At 35.5% G+C, this 19,493-nt stretch overlaps 1 protein-coding gene across 2 annotated transcripts; it reads right to left on the bottom strand.

Annotated features, from left to right (window-relative positions):
- Positions 1 to 1,762: 1,762 nt before the first annotated feature.
- On the bottom strand, positions 1,763 to 7,460 carry LOC110778695 (CDPK-related kinase 1). Of its 2 annotated transcripts, none has more exons than XM_021983252.2 (11): positions 6,345 to 7,460; positions 5,586 to 5,716; positions 4,969 to 5,010; positions 4,762 to 4,870; positions 3,963 to 4,041; positions 3,589 to 3,885; positions 3,391 to 3,506; positions 3,163 to 3,270; positions 2,834 to 2,896; positions 2,558 to 2,725; positions 1,763 to 2,364 (listed from the first exon to the last, which is right to left on the bottom strand). In XM_021983252.2, exons 1-11 carry the CDS (start codon positions 6,822 to 6,824, stop codon positions 2,218 to 2,220), a joined length of 1,740 nt encoding a protein of 579 aa, XP_021838944.1. In that variant the 5' UTR covers positions 6,825 to 7,460; the 3' UTR covers positions 1,763 to 2,217. The 2 variants fall into 2 exon arrangements, with proteins under 2 accessions (XP_021838944.1, XP_056691243.1); XM_056835265.1 differs by lacking the exon at positions 6,345 to 7,460 and adding an exon at positions 5,810 to 6,041.
- Positions 7,461 to 19,493: the final 12,033 nt, after the last annotated feature.

Here is a 19,493-nt window from a genome sequence, read left to right as displayed (position 1 = left end):
GTCTTCATGTTGCACCTTTAGAAGCTTCACTCGAAGTCTTCCCAATATGTTCTTTCTCTGGAACATCGAGGATCCACATAATATAGGAGGATCTCGCCTTAGGAACTCGCCTAAGGATCTCGCCTTTGTAAACTTGCTTAATGATTATTTCTTCAATGTAGTGTCTGACATGGATCAAATACTTGCTTATATTCCACGTTCCTTAGTTTATCCAACTCAGGATCTCCTTAACTTAGCATTATCCCTCTAAAGATCTCAGAACCTATTATGCAACATAATTTAACCAATAGTCATGAGTTTGCTTTGTCATCATCAAAACTTTAGGGTCAACATGAGTCGAATTCGATGCAAAATACCAAATTGGAGGGGAAATCCAAATCCCATACACAAGTAAGAATCCAAATAAAAGTGGATCAAATACAGAGTTGAATAAATCTAACCCATTACCTGTCCTGGATTCCTTAGCCCTATTCTAATCTTCTTGTTAATTGCATTTTAGTCATCATACTCCTGTTTTCTTGTTACACACTGACACACATAACAATCAATGAAATAATTAATCTTTGTAAATTGTGGTTGTTAGGATATTAGGTGAATTAGAAAAGATGATCAGTCGTGTAGGTAAAGAATGATACCAAGTATTAGCTTGCTGATAGCAAAAGATCTTGCGCGCACAAGGTGTACAATAAATTTATTGTACACCAAGATAACTTTTATACAGTTTTTTGTAACTTTAACCTATTTTTCTTTAACTTTTATATTATAAAAATAAAAAGTTGATAGATAAACATTTTAAAGGGTTAAATGATTAATTTATACATTATTAGTGATTTTGAAGAAATAATTTTGATTCAAATGAAAAAATTTATCATTAAAAAATAGATAACTTTTACATATATAAATGTAACTTTTAAGCATTTTGAGTCAACTTTTACTCCGGTGTACAATATTTATTGTACAACCATTGTAAATAAGAATTTGTGTGCTCATAGTTAGTCACTCGCGATCAATCCACCCTCGGGCAAATGAGGACAATTCATGGCGTTACAGACCAATCAAAAATAGACCAGACTCAAAATACATCCACAAAATACTGGGGAACAAGATTTCGTAATCTGGACTCCGATTTTTATTCGAACCTAAACAACCCGAAAAGTAATGGGTTAAAGTCCAACTGAACTCTTTTTTGACCCGAACGATTAAAATCGTTGTATAGTTGTTGGGTGTAATATTATTTTGATTTGAATTATACGTCATTTTATGGTTGAATTTGACTAAATATAAACGTATACGGAAATTTGTTAATTTTATGCGCATATTTTGTATATTAATTACCCAAATTAATGAAAAATAAATATGCGTTTTATCTCAACCTGTTGGATCGACCCACACCCGAAAGTTCTGGATCTTAAACAACCATTTTAAACCTGGTCCAAAAGTGACCAACCCGAATTGATCTAAACCCGAAAATAATACTCCGTATTTTATAACCCGACCCAACCAAGCCGTTTGGCATATCTAAATGCATATGTCATCTTATAAAGACAGAACATAAGAATGGATATATCCAATGGTCATTGGTCATCGGCGGCGTTTAGCAATGCCTACTCGAAATCAATTGATTCGTCAGTGAGCTATGAGGACAATCATGATAAGGCTGTTTGGATGCATACATTATCATCTTATAAAGACCTAACATAAGAATGGATTGGATATAGCTAATTTGTTAGTCACGGCCACGTCAGCAAATAAGGACAATTAGTGACAAAGCTAAGTATATTTAGTATAAGCAAAATACAAAAGCAACATTCTCATTACATAATAATATGCTACAGATCATCTTCAGCTTATACGTCGGTCAGTATCCTTTTCATTTTGCTACTGACTTGATCACACACATTTGACATTTCCCCCCCAACCCCCAATTATTGAGAAAAACACGTACATATGCCAAACAAAACCTTAATATTTCACTACTCTAAATAACCTAAATCTCATCTGTACATTTCTCTACCTTTCCAAAGTTCCAGCAAACACTATCCTAGATGATTGATTTTTCAAGAAAGAAAAAGACTGAAATTGTGCAGGAGCTTGCGGAAGCTCATTAGTGGTCAGATATATGGGTTAACATTAACGTGACCCTCTGCAGCCGAGCTTCCAACCTTTCATCTTAAGAAAAGATGGATCGATAAAGAAACTCGGACAATAGAAGTGTTCTTAAGCCGGTAATGCCTTTTGAAATGTGCGAGAAGAGACTCCGTGTAGAAGTCTAACAAACCCGAGAAAACTAAGTTTTCCATCAGAGTGTCTAATCCAATCTTGAAGAACCACATGCACCGGCACTGATGGACTAAGCCCAAGTTCCTGATGTCAAAAAAAACATGACATTCATACATGATTATAAGCGGACAGTAAGTCGCAGGCAGTAGAGGAAAACAACTTCATACTTTGCACAGAATTATACTCAAATGCTTCCAATTTAGCAACTGAGTTAAAAGTTATTTTAGAGATCGCCATTCAAGTAACTTTTTGAAAGAAACATAAAAACAAAAAATACCGAGGCCAATTCTTCAATCATTATTGGTCTGTTGCCATCCTTCTCAAAGAGCTCGTAAGCACGTCGTGCATGTTGCTCCCAGGTTTCCATTGCTTCTAATTGATGCACACTTATAGCTGCAGCGCAAAATTCTTCAAAATCCATCTTTCTGTACTGAATAGAGCTAACCTGCATAACACATTAGCTACTTTACGTTATTTTATTCTTCCAAAGCATAAGCAATAGACGCAAGTAATAGAAGTGAGATACGAATGAATGGAAGAAAAGGGCACAAACCAGGTTAACATATTCAATAACTCGAGAATCCTTCATAGCATCCGTAGCAGTTCTCAATACAGCCTGTAAATCCCATCAATGTGCCAATGTTAGGAAGACTTTAGAACAAGGAAGATAGGAATGTGTTTTAATGAGAGGATTTGAAGAGAATAAAAAGGGAGGGAGATTGAAAAGATCCCATTTTCTTTCCCGTTTAACAAACCAAATCTTTTCAGAGCTGGAAAAAAAAATTGGAAGGAAAACACGAGTCTACTTCTTATTTTGTCCCATCCCCTCTATCATTGCAATGTAAAAACACCGTAAAGTAATCACCACACGTGGAAACTTACTGTCTTAAAATTTTGCATTGATATGTAACCATTTTTGCTTGGAGATAGCATCTGAAATTGCTCCTTCATATAAGCCAACTGAGGCACTGTTAATGTCTTTGCAAGAGCCTGTCAACAGGAGGTGACTGTTACTCGATTTACAACAAAAAGAATCGCTTGGTTTCACAAAGTTAATCCATACTAAAGTTCCACCAACAAGAAGGAAAATAACTGAATGTATTTGCCTACCCCAAGAGCTGCTTTCCGCAAAGAAGATGAGCATATGTAAGCTCTTACAAGCCTGTACACTATCATATCCTGAGGGATCTTGATATCCTGATGAAATCCAGAAAGCCATGGATGACCTAGGATCAACAAGGATTTAGCAATGGAATATTCAGCAGACTACAACAAATTATCTATAGACAGTTAATTATTAGAACTTACTAAGTGCCTGGGCAGCAGTTAATCGCTTTCGGTAATCCTTGTTCAATAATCTTTTGACAAAATCGATTGCCTCCGGTGACAAGGAAGGCCAGGGGGCTTCATCGAAACTAGGGTCAGCCTTCAAGACAGCTCGGAAAATTCCAGATTCTGTACGAGCCCAAAAGGGGCGGCTTCCACATAGAAGAATATACGCAATTACCCCAATGCTCCACATGTCTGCCTCAGTCCCATAAGCTCTGTGGAGAACTTCAGGGGCTACATAATAAGCACTTCCTACGATATCATTTAATCTCTCATCTGCAAGAACATAAACAAGCATAAAGGGCCTATTCACTCTGCCAGAAACAGATACGTGCAACAAGTAGTGGAGTTACCTGGTTTTACATAGTCAGACAATCCGAAGTCAATAGCCTTTAGAGGGGCGTTCTCATCTTTGGAGGTAAACAGAAAATTCTGGAGGGAAGGATTAAAGATCAGGGTGAAGGGAAATAATGTTAAACAACGTCATAAAAGAGTACATTTCATCAAATTGTCAGCTAAAAGTGTATAGAAAAAGATGTTTAGTCTTCAGATGCAATTGACAACCAAAGATGGAAGTGGAGTGGGGTGGGGGTGGGGGGGTGGGGGGGACAATTCCTGCAGGGTGCAAATGCTCCCTCCATTCCCAATACATGTTCACTTAATTACTTTACATACTTCGTAGTTCATTTTATTTGTCTCTTAAATTGCCAATGCACTGTTACTTTGTTTGTTCAATTATCAGTGCAATAACTAATACTACGTACGCTCCATAATGTTGGCAACGCTTTGAAATATGCGTCCAAAACTTAAAAACATAATTGTAAATTCTCACTAATACATACATCAAAACATCAACATGTGAGATCTTGTTAGATTCGTCTTGATATGTATTTTCAAAATATCCATATTTACTGATTTATGAAATTGAATATATTGATGGTTAAAGATTGCATTGAAGTTCGTGCAAATAGTAAACATTAAGGAACGAAGGTGGTATCTCCTTAGTCTCTGCGCATAACCTTGAAAGATAATTATTAAAGATGGGAGGGAACAACAAAAGGCTATCTAAACTCATAGAAATAAGAGCACCGAGGAAAGCAACAGAATGCTTTGACTTTATGATTAAAAGGGCGAGAACCATGAGTCAATTACCTCAGGTTTGAGGTCTCGGTGAACTACACCTTGAAGATGACAGTAGGCGGTAACACTCAAAATTTGGACCATGACAGCCTTTGCATCTTCTTCTGAGAATTTTCCACCTCTGATGATCATAAACAAATTTAGCCATTTATATTTTCAATAATACACATCATAGGCTATCAGTTAAGGTTCAAGGTTTAATAGTTTGTCAATAAATACCTTGAAAGTATGCGGTCCAACAATTCACCACCTTGGCACAGCCTACAAGGCCCAACAAAAGAGATGGTTAGCCTAAGTTACAAACACGTGAAGTGCAGGAGCATTTTTATGCACTTAAACATATCAGATTTGATGGATACTTCATAAATTTAACAACTTAAGGATTTGAGAGAATTCAAGGAGAGGGGCCGATAAAGAGAATAATGCACAGAGCCAATGAAAAAGCCCATAACATAAGCATCAGACCTATTACACGTCCCACTTGGTCCGACTTGGAGAAAAGGTAAATTCTATCACTGAACACCTCAATTATTCAAAAGGTCCATAGCAAGCATTATTCTCCAGTCATGTAGACCAAAATCCGATATCATATCACATCATATCCTTGGGATGATGACAAAACTAGAAGGGTTTTCCATTATTCGCTGTGACCAGTTGATAGCACCACCAGTCCACCACGCGTAAAACCATATCAGTGATTTAGTGGCAGTGAGAATGAAGCCAAATTGAATTGTGTCCAAGAAAGAGCGAAACATGACACTTTTTCAAATAGAAAAAAGAGATTGTATCACAGTTACAGCTAAAAGTGGATAATTCAAGATAATGCAGCAACTTACTCCATCACAACATAAACATTGTCATCGTCTTCATAAGACTCGTAGAACTGCACTAGATTCTTATGGCCAGTAAGTGCTCGTAATATTTTTACTTCTCTTCTGACATCCTCGATTGCAATTGCTGTTGTCATCTGCAAAACCAGGACAAGTATTCATGAGACCAAGTAGACCACTTTACAAGGCCTTGATTAGTATTATTCTCAAAAGACAAATTTTACTACTACCAAATAAAGGTAACTTAAACAATCATGATTCATGAGTTGTTTATGGTTGAACCGGTTTAAGGACCCATGTTGTATTATAATTGTAGCAATTAACAACAGTGGAGTATTCGTGCAATGGCTACAAAGTGAGAACTCGTGATGGAAGGGCCCTTCTCTCTCCTTTTACACAATTGTCTTCCGTCTAATTCCATATCTAACAAGAATTTTATGAAGTGTGCTGCCTTATTTCAGATCACACAAGGAATTATAATCTTTTAAAAACAGATATGCAAGTTATAAAGCACAAAAAGTCAAGTAAAGACAGAAAATGATGTCCACTAGATCCTTAATCATCATCAGCATTCAGCCATCCACAAACACTAATATTTAACTAAATCAACATCAGCAAAGCACAGCTAGAAAACAGCGAAAATTCATTATTCACACAAGCAATTAGATCGATTTGGAAAATAAATTCATATGACATAAATATAAAAAGGTGATAACATAACAAACGCAACAGAAATCAATCAAAAATAGACAAAAAGAATACAACCTTTGCTTTGGGGATGACTTTGACAGCAACATCAAGGCCCTTCAAGCTGCCTTTTTTGCCTTTACCATAACAAGTATACCCAAAATGCCCCCTCCCTACTTCATCACCAAGCTCAAAATGATTTGCAAATTGTTTTGAAAACCCAAAATTCTTATCCAATCCAATGTCACACTCACTCCCTTCAGGGATTGAGGCCTCATTAGGCTTTACTGAACCATGTCTTCGTGCCAGCAAGGCCCGAATGTGCTTCGCCGGAGACGGGGGCGGAAAGGGACGCTTAAAGAACCTAAGAGGAGTTGATGTTACACTGGAATTTGCAGGGGAGTTCTTAAAGGCACTTGGCAATGGACTTGGGCTGTAAAATGGGAATTTAGGGGTTTTCCCAGTTCCACCATTTTGGGGTTGGATTTCCCCATTTATCCCATCACTTTCAAACTGGGTTTCTGGGATTTTGATAGGTTTTGCATGACATAGTCCCATTGAATCAGCACAAATTCACCCAAAAAACCCAGATTTCTGCAGAAATTCACCCCTCAGAAAAGCCAAAAGATGGGAAACAATGAATTCCCCTCTTTCTGGGTAAATTCTTATAGAAAAGGAGGAAACATTGTACAACAAATTAAATCTGGGTACTGAAGAAAATTGAAATTGAAGAAGAACACAGAACTTTAAAGGGGGAGAATTCTCCTTTTTTCTGGGTAAAAATTTAAAAAAAAAAAAAAAAAAAAAAGGTTGGAAATTTTAGCACAATTGAAGTGAAAACTACTCAATTAAGAGTAAAAAGGTTGGAACTTTATGATCAAACAAACAATTGCTGAACTAAGGAAAGAATAAAAGGACGAATTATGAGTGGAAGAAAGAGAGTTGAGCTGAGAAAGGGAGAGAAATATACCAGAAAAAATTTGAGCTTAGAAATTAGGAAAGAAAGAACAACCCCAGATGAATAAAAAAGAAAAGAAAAAAGAGGGAGAGTGATGAAGGGAAAGATAACAAAAGTGGTGGGAGAGGTAAAGACTAAAGATGCTTAGCAGTGGCAGCAAGAAAAAGGAAACAAAAGTGGAAGGAAGAGGAAGGAAGATAGAGAGAGAAGGGAAAGGGGAAGAACATGAGAATCCTTTTTTATATTTTTGGTGTCCATTTAATTTATTAGTTTTTTTAATTTGGGTTTTATATTGGAGCGATTTTTGTATAAAAATGTTTGAAATATCCAAAATATGCTCATATTAATATAATTTTCAATTTATCCTCTACTTCTGAAATAAATCCTGTCTAATTATTTCTCTTGCAAGTCAGAACAAAATCGACAACTCACGGTTGACGGTTAATTAAAGTTAACTGCTAGTATGAACCGCTGATGGTATTGAGAATAGTTATGCGAGCGTTTATTTTCATGATTTATTTTTTTGGCCTTTTTTATGAATTATGAGAACGTTTACAATTCGAGTAATAATTGAATTGGCGGATTTGTGATGAATGAAAGCGTCAGTTGACTTTGCAGTTTATTGGTGAACCGGGAAAAAGGATCAAAACATTCGTTGACGTACGATAGATTGGGAATTATATTGAATTTTGGTAATTTCGACACTTTTAAGCATTTTCTACGGATATCGCTCATTCTATCGAACGATTTAACTAGACATTTTGGTTTAATACGTTACCGTTTTACTTTATTACTTTTACTGTTTACCGTAAGATTTATCAAACTGTATTTTATAAGAAATTATCATTTGTGTTTGATATTTGTAGCCATGAGGACAAACAATAAGCAACAGATATATTTCTTGAAATGATATTAATTTATGGGATATAAAATTATGCGTCAATTAGTATTATTGATGTTTATTTAATGCTTATGCTATTATTTCACGTCACGTGTTTGAAATTGATTTTTTGGCATATTGTCGAATTTTGACCACGATTGTTCGCTAATATTCCCAATATGTAAGAAAAATATCACAAGTGGTAATTTTTTTATTCGTCTTAATGTGAATTTTTTTAACTATATTAAATTATGTGTTTATCACTATAATATTACTTTGCAGATAATTAGAAGACAAAAAAATAACATATGTGGCATGATGTGATTTTAATCATCTAATTTGTTCTACTGACTACTCGTAAAATAATTACGGAGTAATAAGTTTCTAAAATAAAATATGTTAAACTTGTACAATTTTAACCCTTTTATAATTATCCTTATCATTGTTTAAGACTTTAAGGTGCTTAATTCCTTATCATTGTTTTACTTGAACCAAATATTACTTATTTATTTATTATTATTGGCTTTGAACAAAGAGAATGGACGATAATTAATTGGAAAATAAAGAAAAATAAAAGAAATTTATGTTAAAAAAAATTATACGGAGTAAAAAAAAGAGCACTTTATGGGGAGGGACAAAATAAAAATAATAGAGAAGGTGGGGTTTGTTCGTATGTTTGGATCCTTCCAGCCTGTCTTCTTGTGGGTTGTGTGTGTGTTCCATTTTCATGTTGATGCATTTTTTATTTTTTTAATATTTTAATATTTTTATAATTTTATAATTATATTTCCCTTATTTTTGCAGGAAAGTGAGCTAAAATCTTTTCTTTGGCTTTGTGTTGTGATTTTTGACTGGCTTTTCTGCTCACCAATTCAAGTTTGATTTGCTGCAACTACAAAGAAATGAGTTTGTGTAAGTTTCTTAGAATAACCAAGCTCTCAATTTGGTAAACAATACTCCGTACTAGAACTTCATATGGCTTATATGACTATATAAATTAGTACTCCCTCCATTTCTTTTTGATGTATCCATTTGGAATCTGGTGTGGTTTTTAAGAAAATTGGAATATTGGTTTGTATGGGTATAAGTGTAATGATTGGGTGTAAGAGAAATGATTGAGTGTAAGAGATTATAATAAATAAAGGAGTGAGAAAATAATAAAGAAATAAGGTAAGAGAGAGGAGTGATAATGATGGGTGATAAAGGAGGTGAGAGAGTGGTTATATGGGGAAGGGAAAATAATTAAATATTATGGGTGGGAAAAATTAGGTGGGAATATGGGTAGAATCTTTAGGTATTTTGGTAATTAGATAGAAATGTAAGGGTATTTTAGGATAAAATGTATGTCCAAAAATAGAATAGATACTAAATGGATACAACAATATAAAACACTTAAAATGGAAACGGATACAACAAAAAGAAACGGAGGGAGTACTATTTTTAGAGAAAGTGGAGTATTATATATCCATTGGTTTTTTATAGCCTAGAGAAACAACCTAGTAGAGGACAAATGCTAACGTCTAATTAATTCGATAGCCGGTAATGAATTGCGATTTTGATGATGAAGTATTATTTATTTGAGGGAATATGTGTAATTTAATTTGTTAATAAGGAATTTGTGTTGTTAATTATTTTATAGTAATAATTTATTTTTAAAATTACTTAGAGGAAATGTACTTATCACGGCTCCATGAAATTCTTCTCACTTACTGTTTAGGTGGTCAAACTTTAAAATTTTGACCGTCTTTAATTGATGAGTTAATTTTATGTAAAAGACAATCTTGTTATTAGAATTGGTTTTATAATTTACCATTAGTTGGTTGCTTAAATGGTATCGAAAGTATTATTAAGTAATTGCATATATTTCTATAAATATCTCTATGTACGATGTGAAATACGAAGTATTAAAAAAACATTCATACGAAAGTATATATGTACTACGTGAAGTACCCCCAACGCTAAAAAATATGCATGTCAATTGTCAAGTCATCGTCATTTTTCAAATCTTGGGTATCACCTCCTTAATACTTTAACCAACTAACCTAATTGACATCAACACAAGATCTGTCTAAGTGCATGTAGACAAACACGCAAGAGCATACCTTGTCAAGTTATCGATTAAACAACAAATTAAGCTAAATTACAACGTAACCTAGTATTGAAAATTACAGACTAGGGTGTTATATATATGTGCGTTTTTTTGCAGATTTGGTGGTAGTATTTAGCTTAATTTGAACAATAATGTAACATTGCGTTTGACAATACATAGCTACTATGTAGGAATGACTCACATGCATTATGGCCTTTTTTATTTATCAATATTGATTCTTAACAATCATTTGGACGTTGTGTTTGATGGATTATAAATTTATAATGGTAGGTGCTCTATCTACATAATTTAGATTCTTCCAACTAAAAAATATGCATTTATGTAGTGTTTATACCGTTACTATTATCTTAATTAGCTTTACGTAGGGTTTATAAAAATTAGGGTTTTTTAGGGTGGAAATAGCCAATTTTCTTCGGAAATTTGGTTATTTTCGCCCCTTCTCTTTCAATTCTGTTGTGTTTTTTGCGTTAGATCTCAATAAAACTACATAGTTTCAGTGTAGTAAGTACCCTTATAGTGGGTTTGATTGTTTCAGTGTAGTAAGTACCCTAAGGTGGGTTTGTTTCTAGTTAAGTTTTGTGTGTTTAATTTAGTTCAGGTTGTTTCTTTGGTAAAGATTTATGCGGGGTCGAAGAGGATGTCAATCTTCGACTACAGTCAGACGAATCAGACGGAAATCATATTTGTCACGGCTACAACAGATCTATAGACCCCCTCGTCAATGAAGGCTATATATAAATCACAGCGATATAAAAGAGGGTATACCGAATGTTTGATATACTACGATCGTAGCTATGGAAGAAAGTTTTTTTTATTCGATTGTTATGTATTTGTTAGATTTAAATCTTTATGTAGATATCGTATGACTTTTTATCAATGAATTAATTTGTTTATCAAAAAAAAATATTAGCTTTACGTACTGGTTGATGATTAATATAATTAGGATTATGTCAACAACATTTCCACATATGAAAAAAATATAAGTTACATTTGAGATTAATCTTTCTTACTAAGTTTTTTTAATGCGAAGTATAACAAATTAATTCATTCATAAAACTTCATAGGGCATCTATAAAGAGATTTGAATCTAACAAATACATAAAGATTGAATCAAATAAAACCTTCTTTCAACAAAGTCACGACTGTTGCATGGCAAATATTGTTTATACCCTCTTTCATATCGATGTGATTTACTTCTTAGTCAACGAGGGGGTTCATGGACCTGTTAAGGCATATAGCCGAGATAAATATAATTTATGTTCGATTCATCGATCTCATTGTACTTGATTATCTCCTTTTTTGATCTCGCATAAATCTTTAACAAAGAAACGACTTGCACCTACAATAAGTCAGAAAACTCGACTAAAATTAAACCCACTATAGGGGGCATGTTAGGTTATGATACATATGAATAACATAAATCATGCGGAAAAACCTTAATGCCAGGAATCATATTAATTGCACATAATCATATAATTAGTCTAGGATGCATACACTTTGTAGCGTGCCCTCCCTAGCTGCGCCCGAACCGAACAAGAACAAGTCTTTAGGACTCCAAGTGTCGTCCCTCCATAGAAAGTCCACCGCACGTCCGGATCCGCCTTAAGCTTGACCAACTAGAATCACCCTTAAGGTACTTAGAATTTTCGGCTAATATGTGGCAAGTGTTTGGCTGATTTTTGCTTGAAAATCTTACCTTTGAATACTTAAAAAAAAAAACACGTCCATAAATTGTGAACCTAGGCACATATTTATAGGGCTATGGAAAGGGATTTAGAATCCTATTAGGATACCAATTAGTTTAATTAGAATCTCATTAAAACTCTATTAAACAAATTCTATCTTTTAGGATTAGGATTTAATCATAGAACGAATTCCATTAGCTTTAGGATTCGTATTGAACACAAGCGTTGCACGAGCACGAGCCGCACAGCTCACACAAGCCTTGCGGCCCACGCGTGTAATACCTCGTATTTTTATAATATTTATAAGTATATTTTATTATATTTATAAAGCATTTTACGATTAATTCGCATTTAAATAATATTTAAATGTATTTTATTTAAATATATTTTAATTAATTAGAATATTTATTATTTTAATTAATTACGAAACAAATTTAATTCTTGAGTCGGGAAATTTAATGGGTTGCAAATGATTTTAAAGGCTTCGGGTTTTAAATGAAAAGTCCAATTCGTTTTATTAAACGAGCCCAATCAAAAGAATTTAATTCCAAGCTCTTGGCTAGCCCAATCATTAATTGCTAAGCCCAATTCTATTTTCCTAAGCCTAGCCCATTAAAAATAAGGAGCCTATAAATAGGACTCCTCATCATTAAATGAGCCCCTAAAATTCATAAACCCTATTTTTGCTTTGCTTGCCCCTCACTCCAACTCCCTCTTCTCTCTCTCTCGTCCGCCCGCACGCACGCCTGCACAGCCTCGTGCTCGTGCCTTCGTTCTGCCGTGCCATCGCCCCTGCTCCTCGAGTGTTGCGTGCCTTGTGTCGTGTGCTCGCCCGTCGCCTACACACACACTCTCGCCCTCCCTTTCTCTCGCAGCCCGCCCAGCCAGCACGCATCGCTGCTGGTGTCGTGCTGCTGTGTTGTTGTTGCTTCGTGTGCACCGCACACCCCTGCTCTCGTCTCTCTATTGTGCGCCCTCGCGCCAACCCCTGTCTCGCCCCCTCGCGCCAGCCCCTGCGCGCTGCCTTGCTCGTCGCCCCTCAATCCCGCGCGCGCACACACACGGACGTGTGTGTGTGTGTGTGTTGTTCGTGTTCGTAATTCAATTCTTTTTCTCCCAATCACCCTAATTCGTGATTGTTCCGTGCTATAGGCCGGATTGGTATAATTCTCTTCTTCCTTACCTATTCTATTTCAATTCTGTATTTTAAATTATAATATTAATATTGTTTTGAGTAATTAAAATGCTGGGAACCGGTTATGAATACCGTGGTTTGAGAATTTGCATGTTGTGATTCATTAGGCTTGTTTTAATTATTAAAGGACGAATTTTCAGATTTGTTTATTGGATAAAGAATTGATTTTTATGATGTTAAGTTAGTTTTATTGGGATTTTCAAGTTAGGGTTTTAACCTAGACCTAATGAGTCAATTGATTAGCATAATTAGGTGATGATTTTAATTATGATAATCAATTATATTTTCAGATTTGAATAAAGGCTTAAATTGTTGATTTTTATTGATTTTAAAGGCGGAAAAAGTATGTTTTCGTACTAGGGATTGGTTTTGCAAATTGAGACGTTTATATTATTGAAAAACTATCGAATTCTAAAGTTTAAATAAGGTTTTAGATTTTATAAAGTTGCTGAAAATTTAATGAACATGGAAATAATTTAAGTTTCATTATTTTGATGACAGGAGGTGATTTCTAGTTGAGTGCTCGTTATTGCAAAGTGGCCCCTTCGCTTAGGTATTCAAGGTACGTACAAGTCTAGGGCGACCACACCTTTTGTCAATGACATTACATGATTGTTGATGATGTGAATTATATTATGTGGATTCATATATGCTTTGGTGAACGATCATGTGGATTAATGTTATTGGAATTATTGAATTGTTGGTTGAACAAGCATGTTGAGATTATTATGAGTATGGATTTCATTGTCAATCATGTTGTTCAATATTTATGCATGTATGGTTTGTTTCACATGCAAGGGATGATCATTTAATTATATGCTATTGTACGGGATGTCTAGCATACTTTGAGCCAATTATTCGTACCTCGTTGTACTATTTATTTTACCACATGTGAAGGGTTAGCTCATGTAAGCCACCGCACATGTAGGGTTCAGTTGGGAGTATTATGTATGAAATGAATTAGGATTTGTCGTGCAAGCGCACAACCCCTCATGTTAATGTGCATGATGTGGAGTCTCACTTTGGTGAGGAGGAACATGGTAGTAATTTCACAAGAGTCTTGCTTGGTTGATCACAAGTCTTAAAGCATTAAAATGAGATTGTTTTGGTTGTCGTTTACTAATTGTATGTGTGTATATTGTTGAGTCTTGAGTTCACCTTCAAATAAATATTAATAAACGTAAAGTGCAACTGGAACAAGCTTCAAAACCCTTGGAACGTATATACCTTGAGTATGAACAATGGGGGGAGTCTTGCCGGAAAGCTCGTACTCCTACTAATGATACAAGACGTTGTTTCATTTATAATATGCGCAGGAATTCCGTCGGTATGGCCCGACACTCGGTATGGCCCGATTTTATTATTTATTATTTGGTGTATGGTTGGCTCCCATCACCTTTCCTTTATGGAATATTCTTTTGGCCCGCTCGAAGCTTATTCTAATTGAATTGTGAGTCAAGAGTCGAGTCAAGAGTCGAGTCTTGTATTCATGATTGGTTGTTATTTATTATATGGCTTTTGCATGATGGTTAGTACTTAGTGAGTGATGCATGTTTTAGTTTCATTCACTCTATGCTTGTAAGTACTCAGCTTTTGCTGACTACGTGCTTCGTGTGTTTTGGTCATGGCCTTTGCCTTAATAACCCTATGATGATCTATCATTTGCACTTGCATTGATGGGGAGTAGAATAATATAGTAGGTTGGTAAATCGGAATCATGTGGCTTGGGATGATCGAGAGAGTTGCATGTTTTCGTACTTTGAAACTATTTAATAATACTTTAATTATGTTTGAAATGTTTGAACTATTTATGTTTTGGTTTTTGGGCCGTTATGGTTCCAAATTGTAGGAGGCCTCAATATTACATTAATTATGTTTTAAAAGTTAGTTGACATTAAATTCCGCTGCGTAATTCTGGTAATAGCCTTAACCGTTATCACGGTGGCGGTAATACTTTAGTAATTCCTTTATTTTAAGTTGGAAAATGATTTTATAAAAGCAAGGAATTATTAGGGTGTTACAACGCGAGATGCACAGCCCGCAGCCCACGAGCTCGCGCGCGCCATGGCCTTGTTGGGCCTGGCAAGGCTTTGGCAGCGTTGTGTTGGGCGCTTGGCTTGCTGGACGCGGGCCTGGCTTCGTGCTGGGCCTTCGTCTAGCAAGTCTCGTCCGATGCTAATTCGTACGATGCCCTTCCGATTAGATTCCCGATTCCGGAATTCATTTCCGATACGAACAATATTTAACATTTCCGATTCCGGAATTAATTTCCGTTTCGAACAAATATTTAATATTTCCGTTTCCGGAATTATTTTCCGATTCCGATAATATTTCCGATTCTGACAATATTTCCGTTTCCGGTAATATTTCCGATTCCGGCAATATTTCCATTTCCAATAATATTTTCCGATACGTACCATGTTTCCGTTTCCGGCAACATCTACGACTTGGATAATATTTATATTTCCGATACGATCCATATTTCCGTTTTCGGCAATATCATCGTTTCCGGAGTATTCATTTGTTTGCCTTTGATGATCTCAGTGAAAGAAATAATGCCCTTGGTCCAAGTATGCATTCAATGTTAAGTCTAATAAATGCGGTTCAGTATTAATTAACAAGTTAATAATTCAGTGAGATCAAGTGAGCTGAATGCTTAGCTAGAGGCCGCTTCAGTTCAAGTGGAATTAATGATATTAATCCACAGCTTACTCTTGACTGAACCCGTAGGGTCACACAAATAGTACGTAAACGGATCAAGTATTTAATGGCATTAAATACTCTATCTATGGATATTCAGAATCGACGGATCTTGGTTTCAGTGGGAGCTGAGATCGTCACATGCAAGAAATGAATACTCCGGAAACGATGATATTGCCGGAAACGGAAATATGGATCGTATCGGAAATATAAATATTATCCAAGTCGTAGATGTTGCCGGAAACGGAAACATGGTACGTATCGGAAAATATTATCGGAAATGGAAATATTGCCGAAATCGGAAATATTGCCGGAAACGGAAATATTGTCAGAATCAGAAATATTATCGGAATCGGAAAATAATTCCGGAAACGGAAATATTAAATATTTGTTCGAAACGGAAATTAATTCCGGAATCGGAAATATTAAATATTGTTCGTATCGGAAATGAATTCCGGAACCGGGAATTTAATCAGAAGCGTATCGCACGAATAAGAATCGGACGAGGCCTGCCAGACGAGGGCCCATCACGAAGCCAGGCCATCGCCCAGCAAGCCAAGCGCGCCACACGAACAGCCAAGGCCACGCCAGGCCCAGCGCAAGGCCAGGCCCAGCAGGCCATGGCAGCGCGCGCAGCTGCGAGCAGTGGGCCGAGCGGCCGTGTGGGCTGTGCGCGGGCATGGCCTGCACGCTTGCGGGTCATGCTCGTGTAGAGTTTGTGTTCACATACGAAACCTAAAGAGTACAGGATTTGTTTAATGATTAAAATTCCTAATCCTAAAAGATAAATTAATTAAATAAAGAATTCTACTAGGATTCTAATTTAATTAATTCGTATCCTAGTAGGATTCGATTATTTATTCCATGGTCTATAAATATGAGTTAAGGGCTCATAATTTATATCGAGTATTCAAGTATTCAAAGTGATTTTTGAGAGCAAAAATTCAGTCATATAATTGCCTACAATAGCCGAAAATTCTAAGTACCTTAAGGGCGATCCTAGTTGGTCAAGCTTAAGGCGGATCCGGACGTGCTGTGGACTATCTACGGAGGGACGACACTTGGAGTCCTAAGGACTTGTTCTTGTTCGGTTCGGGCGCAGCTAGGGAGGGCACGCAACAAAGTGTATGCATCTAAACTATGCTAAATGATTATGTGTAAATAATATGCTTTCCTGGCTTTATGGTTTTTCCGCATGATTTATGAATTTTCATATGAATCATAACCTAACACTCAGCTCCCAGTGAAACCAAGACCCGTCGATTCCGAATATCCATAGATGGAGTATTTAATGCCATTAAATACTTGATCCGTTTACGTACTATTTGTGTGACCCTACGGGTTCAGTCAAGAATAAGCTGTGGATTAATATCATTAATTCCACTTGAACTGAAGCGACCTCTAGCTAGGCATTCAGCTCACTTGATCTCACTGAATTATTAACTTGTTAATTAATACTGAACCGCATTTATTAAAATTAACATTAAATGCATACTTGGACCAAGGGCATTATTTCCTTCAGTCTCCCACTTGTCCTTAGGGACAAGTGTGCATTTCCTAATTCCTTTGTCACTCGATGCTTGCTCTTGAACATAAGGTAAGATTTTTCATCCTTATTATGTCCAGAGGTGTTTCTCGGTTTCAGAGTTCAACTGATCAAATAAACAGATAATCATATCCTATGATTCATCTGAGCACGGCCATGCATTTTACAATTTCTAGCTCTCCGAGTGGCCTTGTACAACTTTCAGCATCTCATCCCGATTTATGGGAGGACAATCCCAATCTTGCGATCTTGAGATTAGACTTCGTTTGATAGGTGATTACCTGAGCGTTGCCTTTATAGCCTCCTTTTACGGTGCGACGGTTGACAACGTCAAAGTAAGAAGTTCTCAAACAAATAATCTCAAATCACTCAGGTATTGAGGATTAGTGTCTAATAATTTTAATGAAATTTACTTATGACATATTTTCATCTCTTACAGTAAAGTTTCATAGGTTTGTCCGATACTAGTCTTCCCAAAGTAAGTATCTATGCAAATGATTACGACATTGCCATGTCCACATAGTTCAAGAAACTGAACTACTAGTCATCTTGCATTCTAGTCGTCTAACGTTTTCTATGCGTCCATCTTTATAGAAAACTCCGACCAGGGACCATTTTCAACTTTTGACATTCAAGTTCACTTGATAGACATTTCTTAGTCACAGGACTGGTCCTGACAGTCTATCTTGAATATATGGTCAAATTGAAGGGACTCATCATTTAATACTAAACCAAGATTAAATGGAATATGAAAATACATTTCATATATGATAAATGTTCAACCCCAACGTTTTACAACCATGGGCCTCAAACCCATCTTTAAAACAGTTCATGGAATTCAAAGCTATGCTTTATTTCCAGTGCTACAATGTGAGTGTTGCCACTCACTTGTTTCATAGGTTTAGTTATCATGCTTTGCCAATCTTAATATCCTTTTCATCGAATGTTCTTTGAGATAGGATGATAAGATCTTTTGAGTTTGTTTATTGTGTGATCTAGTCTTCTTACTTCAATAGTGGTTCTACGCATTTTGCAATGAAGAACCATTAAGTCAACAGACATGTGATCTACCCAAGTTCAGTGAAGAACTCTTTATGTAAACAACTCTGTTTCATTGCTTCTTAGGCAATAAGTACTTTTACTTCAATTGTATAGGTTGCCAGTGATGCTTTGTTTGGATTTACCTATCCAAGCAGTTCATAGATATGTGGAAGACTTTCCAACTATATCTTAGAACATAGAAATTATTATTTTAATTTCCCACGCAACAACCCATGGTCTCCAATCCATTTTGCCATTTCAAAACATGATGCTCTTTAGCTCGTCTTTGTCAATGGTTAACTCCAAAGGAATCTTGCTTGATCCTTTGCCAGTGTTTATGCGTGTAGCATCAATATTTAGCATATATTTATTTCCTTGAATCAAGAACTACTCTTATGTACCTTTTCAAGTACCATAAGTTTTTTTTGATCTCAATCTAGTTGATCTTTACTTAGATCAATAGAGATTGGTATATGTTCGTCATGCCTAAAGTCATACAATACATTTTTGGCGATCCTTATATTATATCATACATGATAAATTCTTTTGCAGAATAATTCCCAATTGAATTATATTCATGTAACTTTAGCTTATCTAGTTTCAGTAGATACTAAATCCAGCTAAATTCTTTGACATATAATATAGGTTAAGAATCTCACTTAGATCCTTTGATGTTTAAATTAGTAAATGCTTATACATAGTTCAAACATTCTTTACTTAGATTTATTCACATGGGTCGAATATCTCCAATTGAGTCTTTTGTGTTTGATTTAGTAAATGCCATTACTTAATCCAAAATAATATTATAAGATCTAAATAGATCTTAATACCCAGTATGTACTAAGTTTCGCCTTGGTCCATCATTGATGAATAATTTCAAATCTAAGTCATTAGCATTTGAATGTTATTTCACAATAGAGAGATATGTGTGTGATACACATAGGACCAATTAAGTTTTACGTACTCCCACTAAACTTCTTATATATCTATAAGAATCATGTATATTTTATGAAACTAAAATACTTATTAGCTTCACTAAAATACAGTTCTAATTCCAAATTGCTTGCTTAAATCTGTACTTAGATTTTATAAGCTAGTTTTCCTTTTCAAGC

Source organism: Spinacia oleracea, chromosome 1, assembly GCF_020520425.1.
Source record: "Spinacia oleracea cultivar Varoflay chromosome 1, BTI_SOV_V1, whole genome shotgun sequence".
Classification (NCBI taxonomy): Eukaryota; Viridiplantae; Streptophyta; class Magnoliopsida; order Caryophyllales; family Amaranthaceae; genus Spinacia; species Spinacia oleracea.
The sequence above is the reverse complement of the archived record's forward strand: the minus strand, read 5'-3'. Positions and strand labels throughout refer to the sequence as shown.

Excerpts from the sequence above, each read along its gene's own strand:
- LOC110778695 (XM_021983252.2), bottom strand. The coding sequence starts at position 6,824 with ATGGGACTATGTCATGCAAAACCTATCAAAATCCCAGAAACCCAGTTT. Across the intron at positions 5,717-6,344 it reads AAGTCATCCCCAAAGCAAAG|ATGACAACAGCAATTGCAAT; the intron begins GTTGTATTCTTT and ends CTGGTTTTGCAG. Across the intron at positions 3,886-3,962 it reads GTCTGACTATGTAAAACCAG|ATGAGAGATTAAATGATATC; the intron begins GTAACTCCACTA and ends ATGTTCTTGCAG.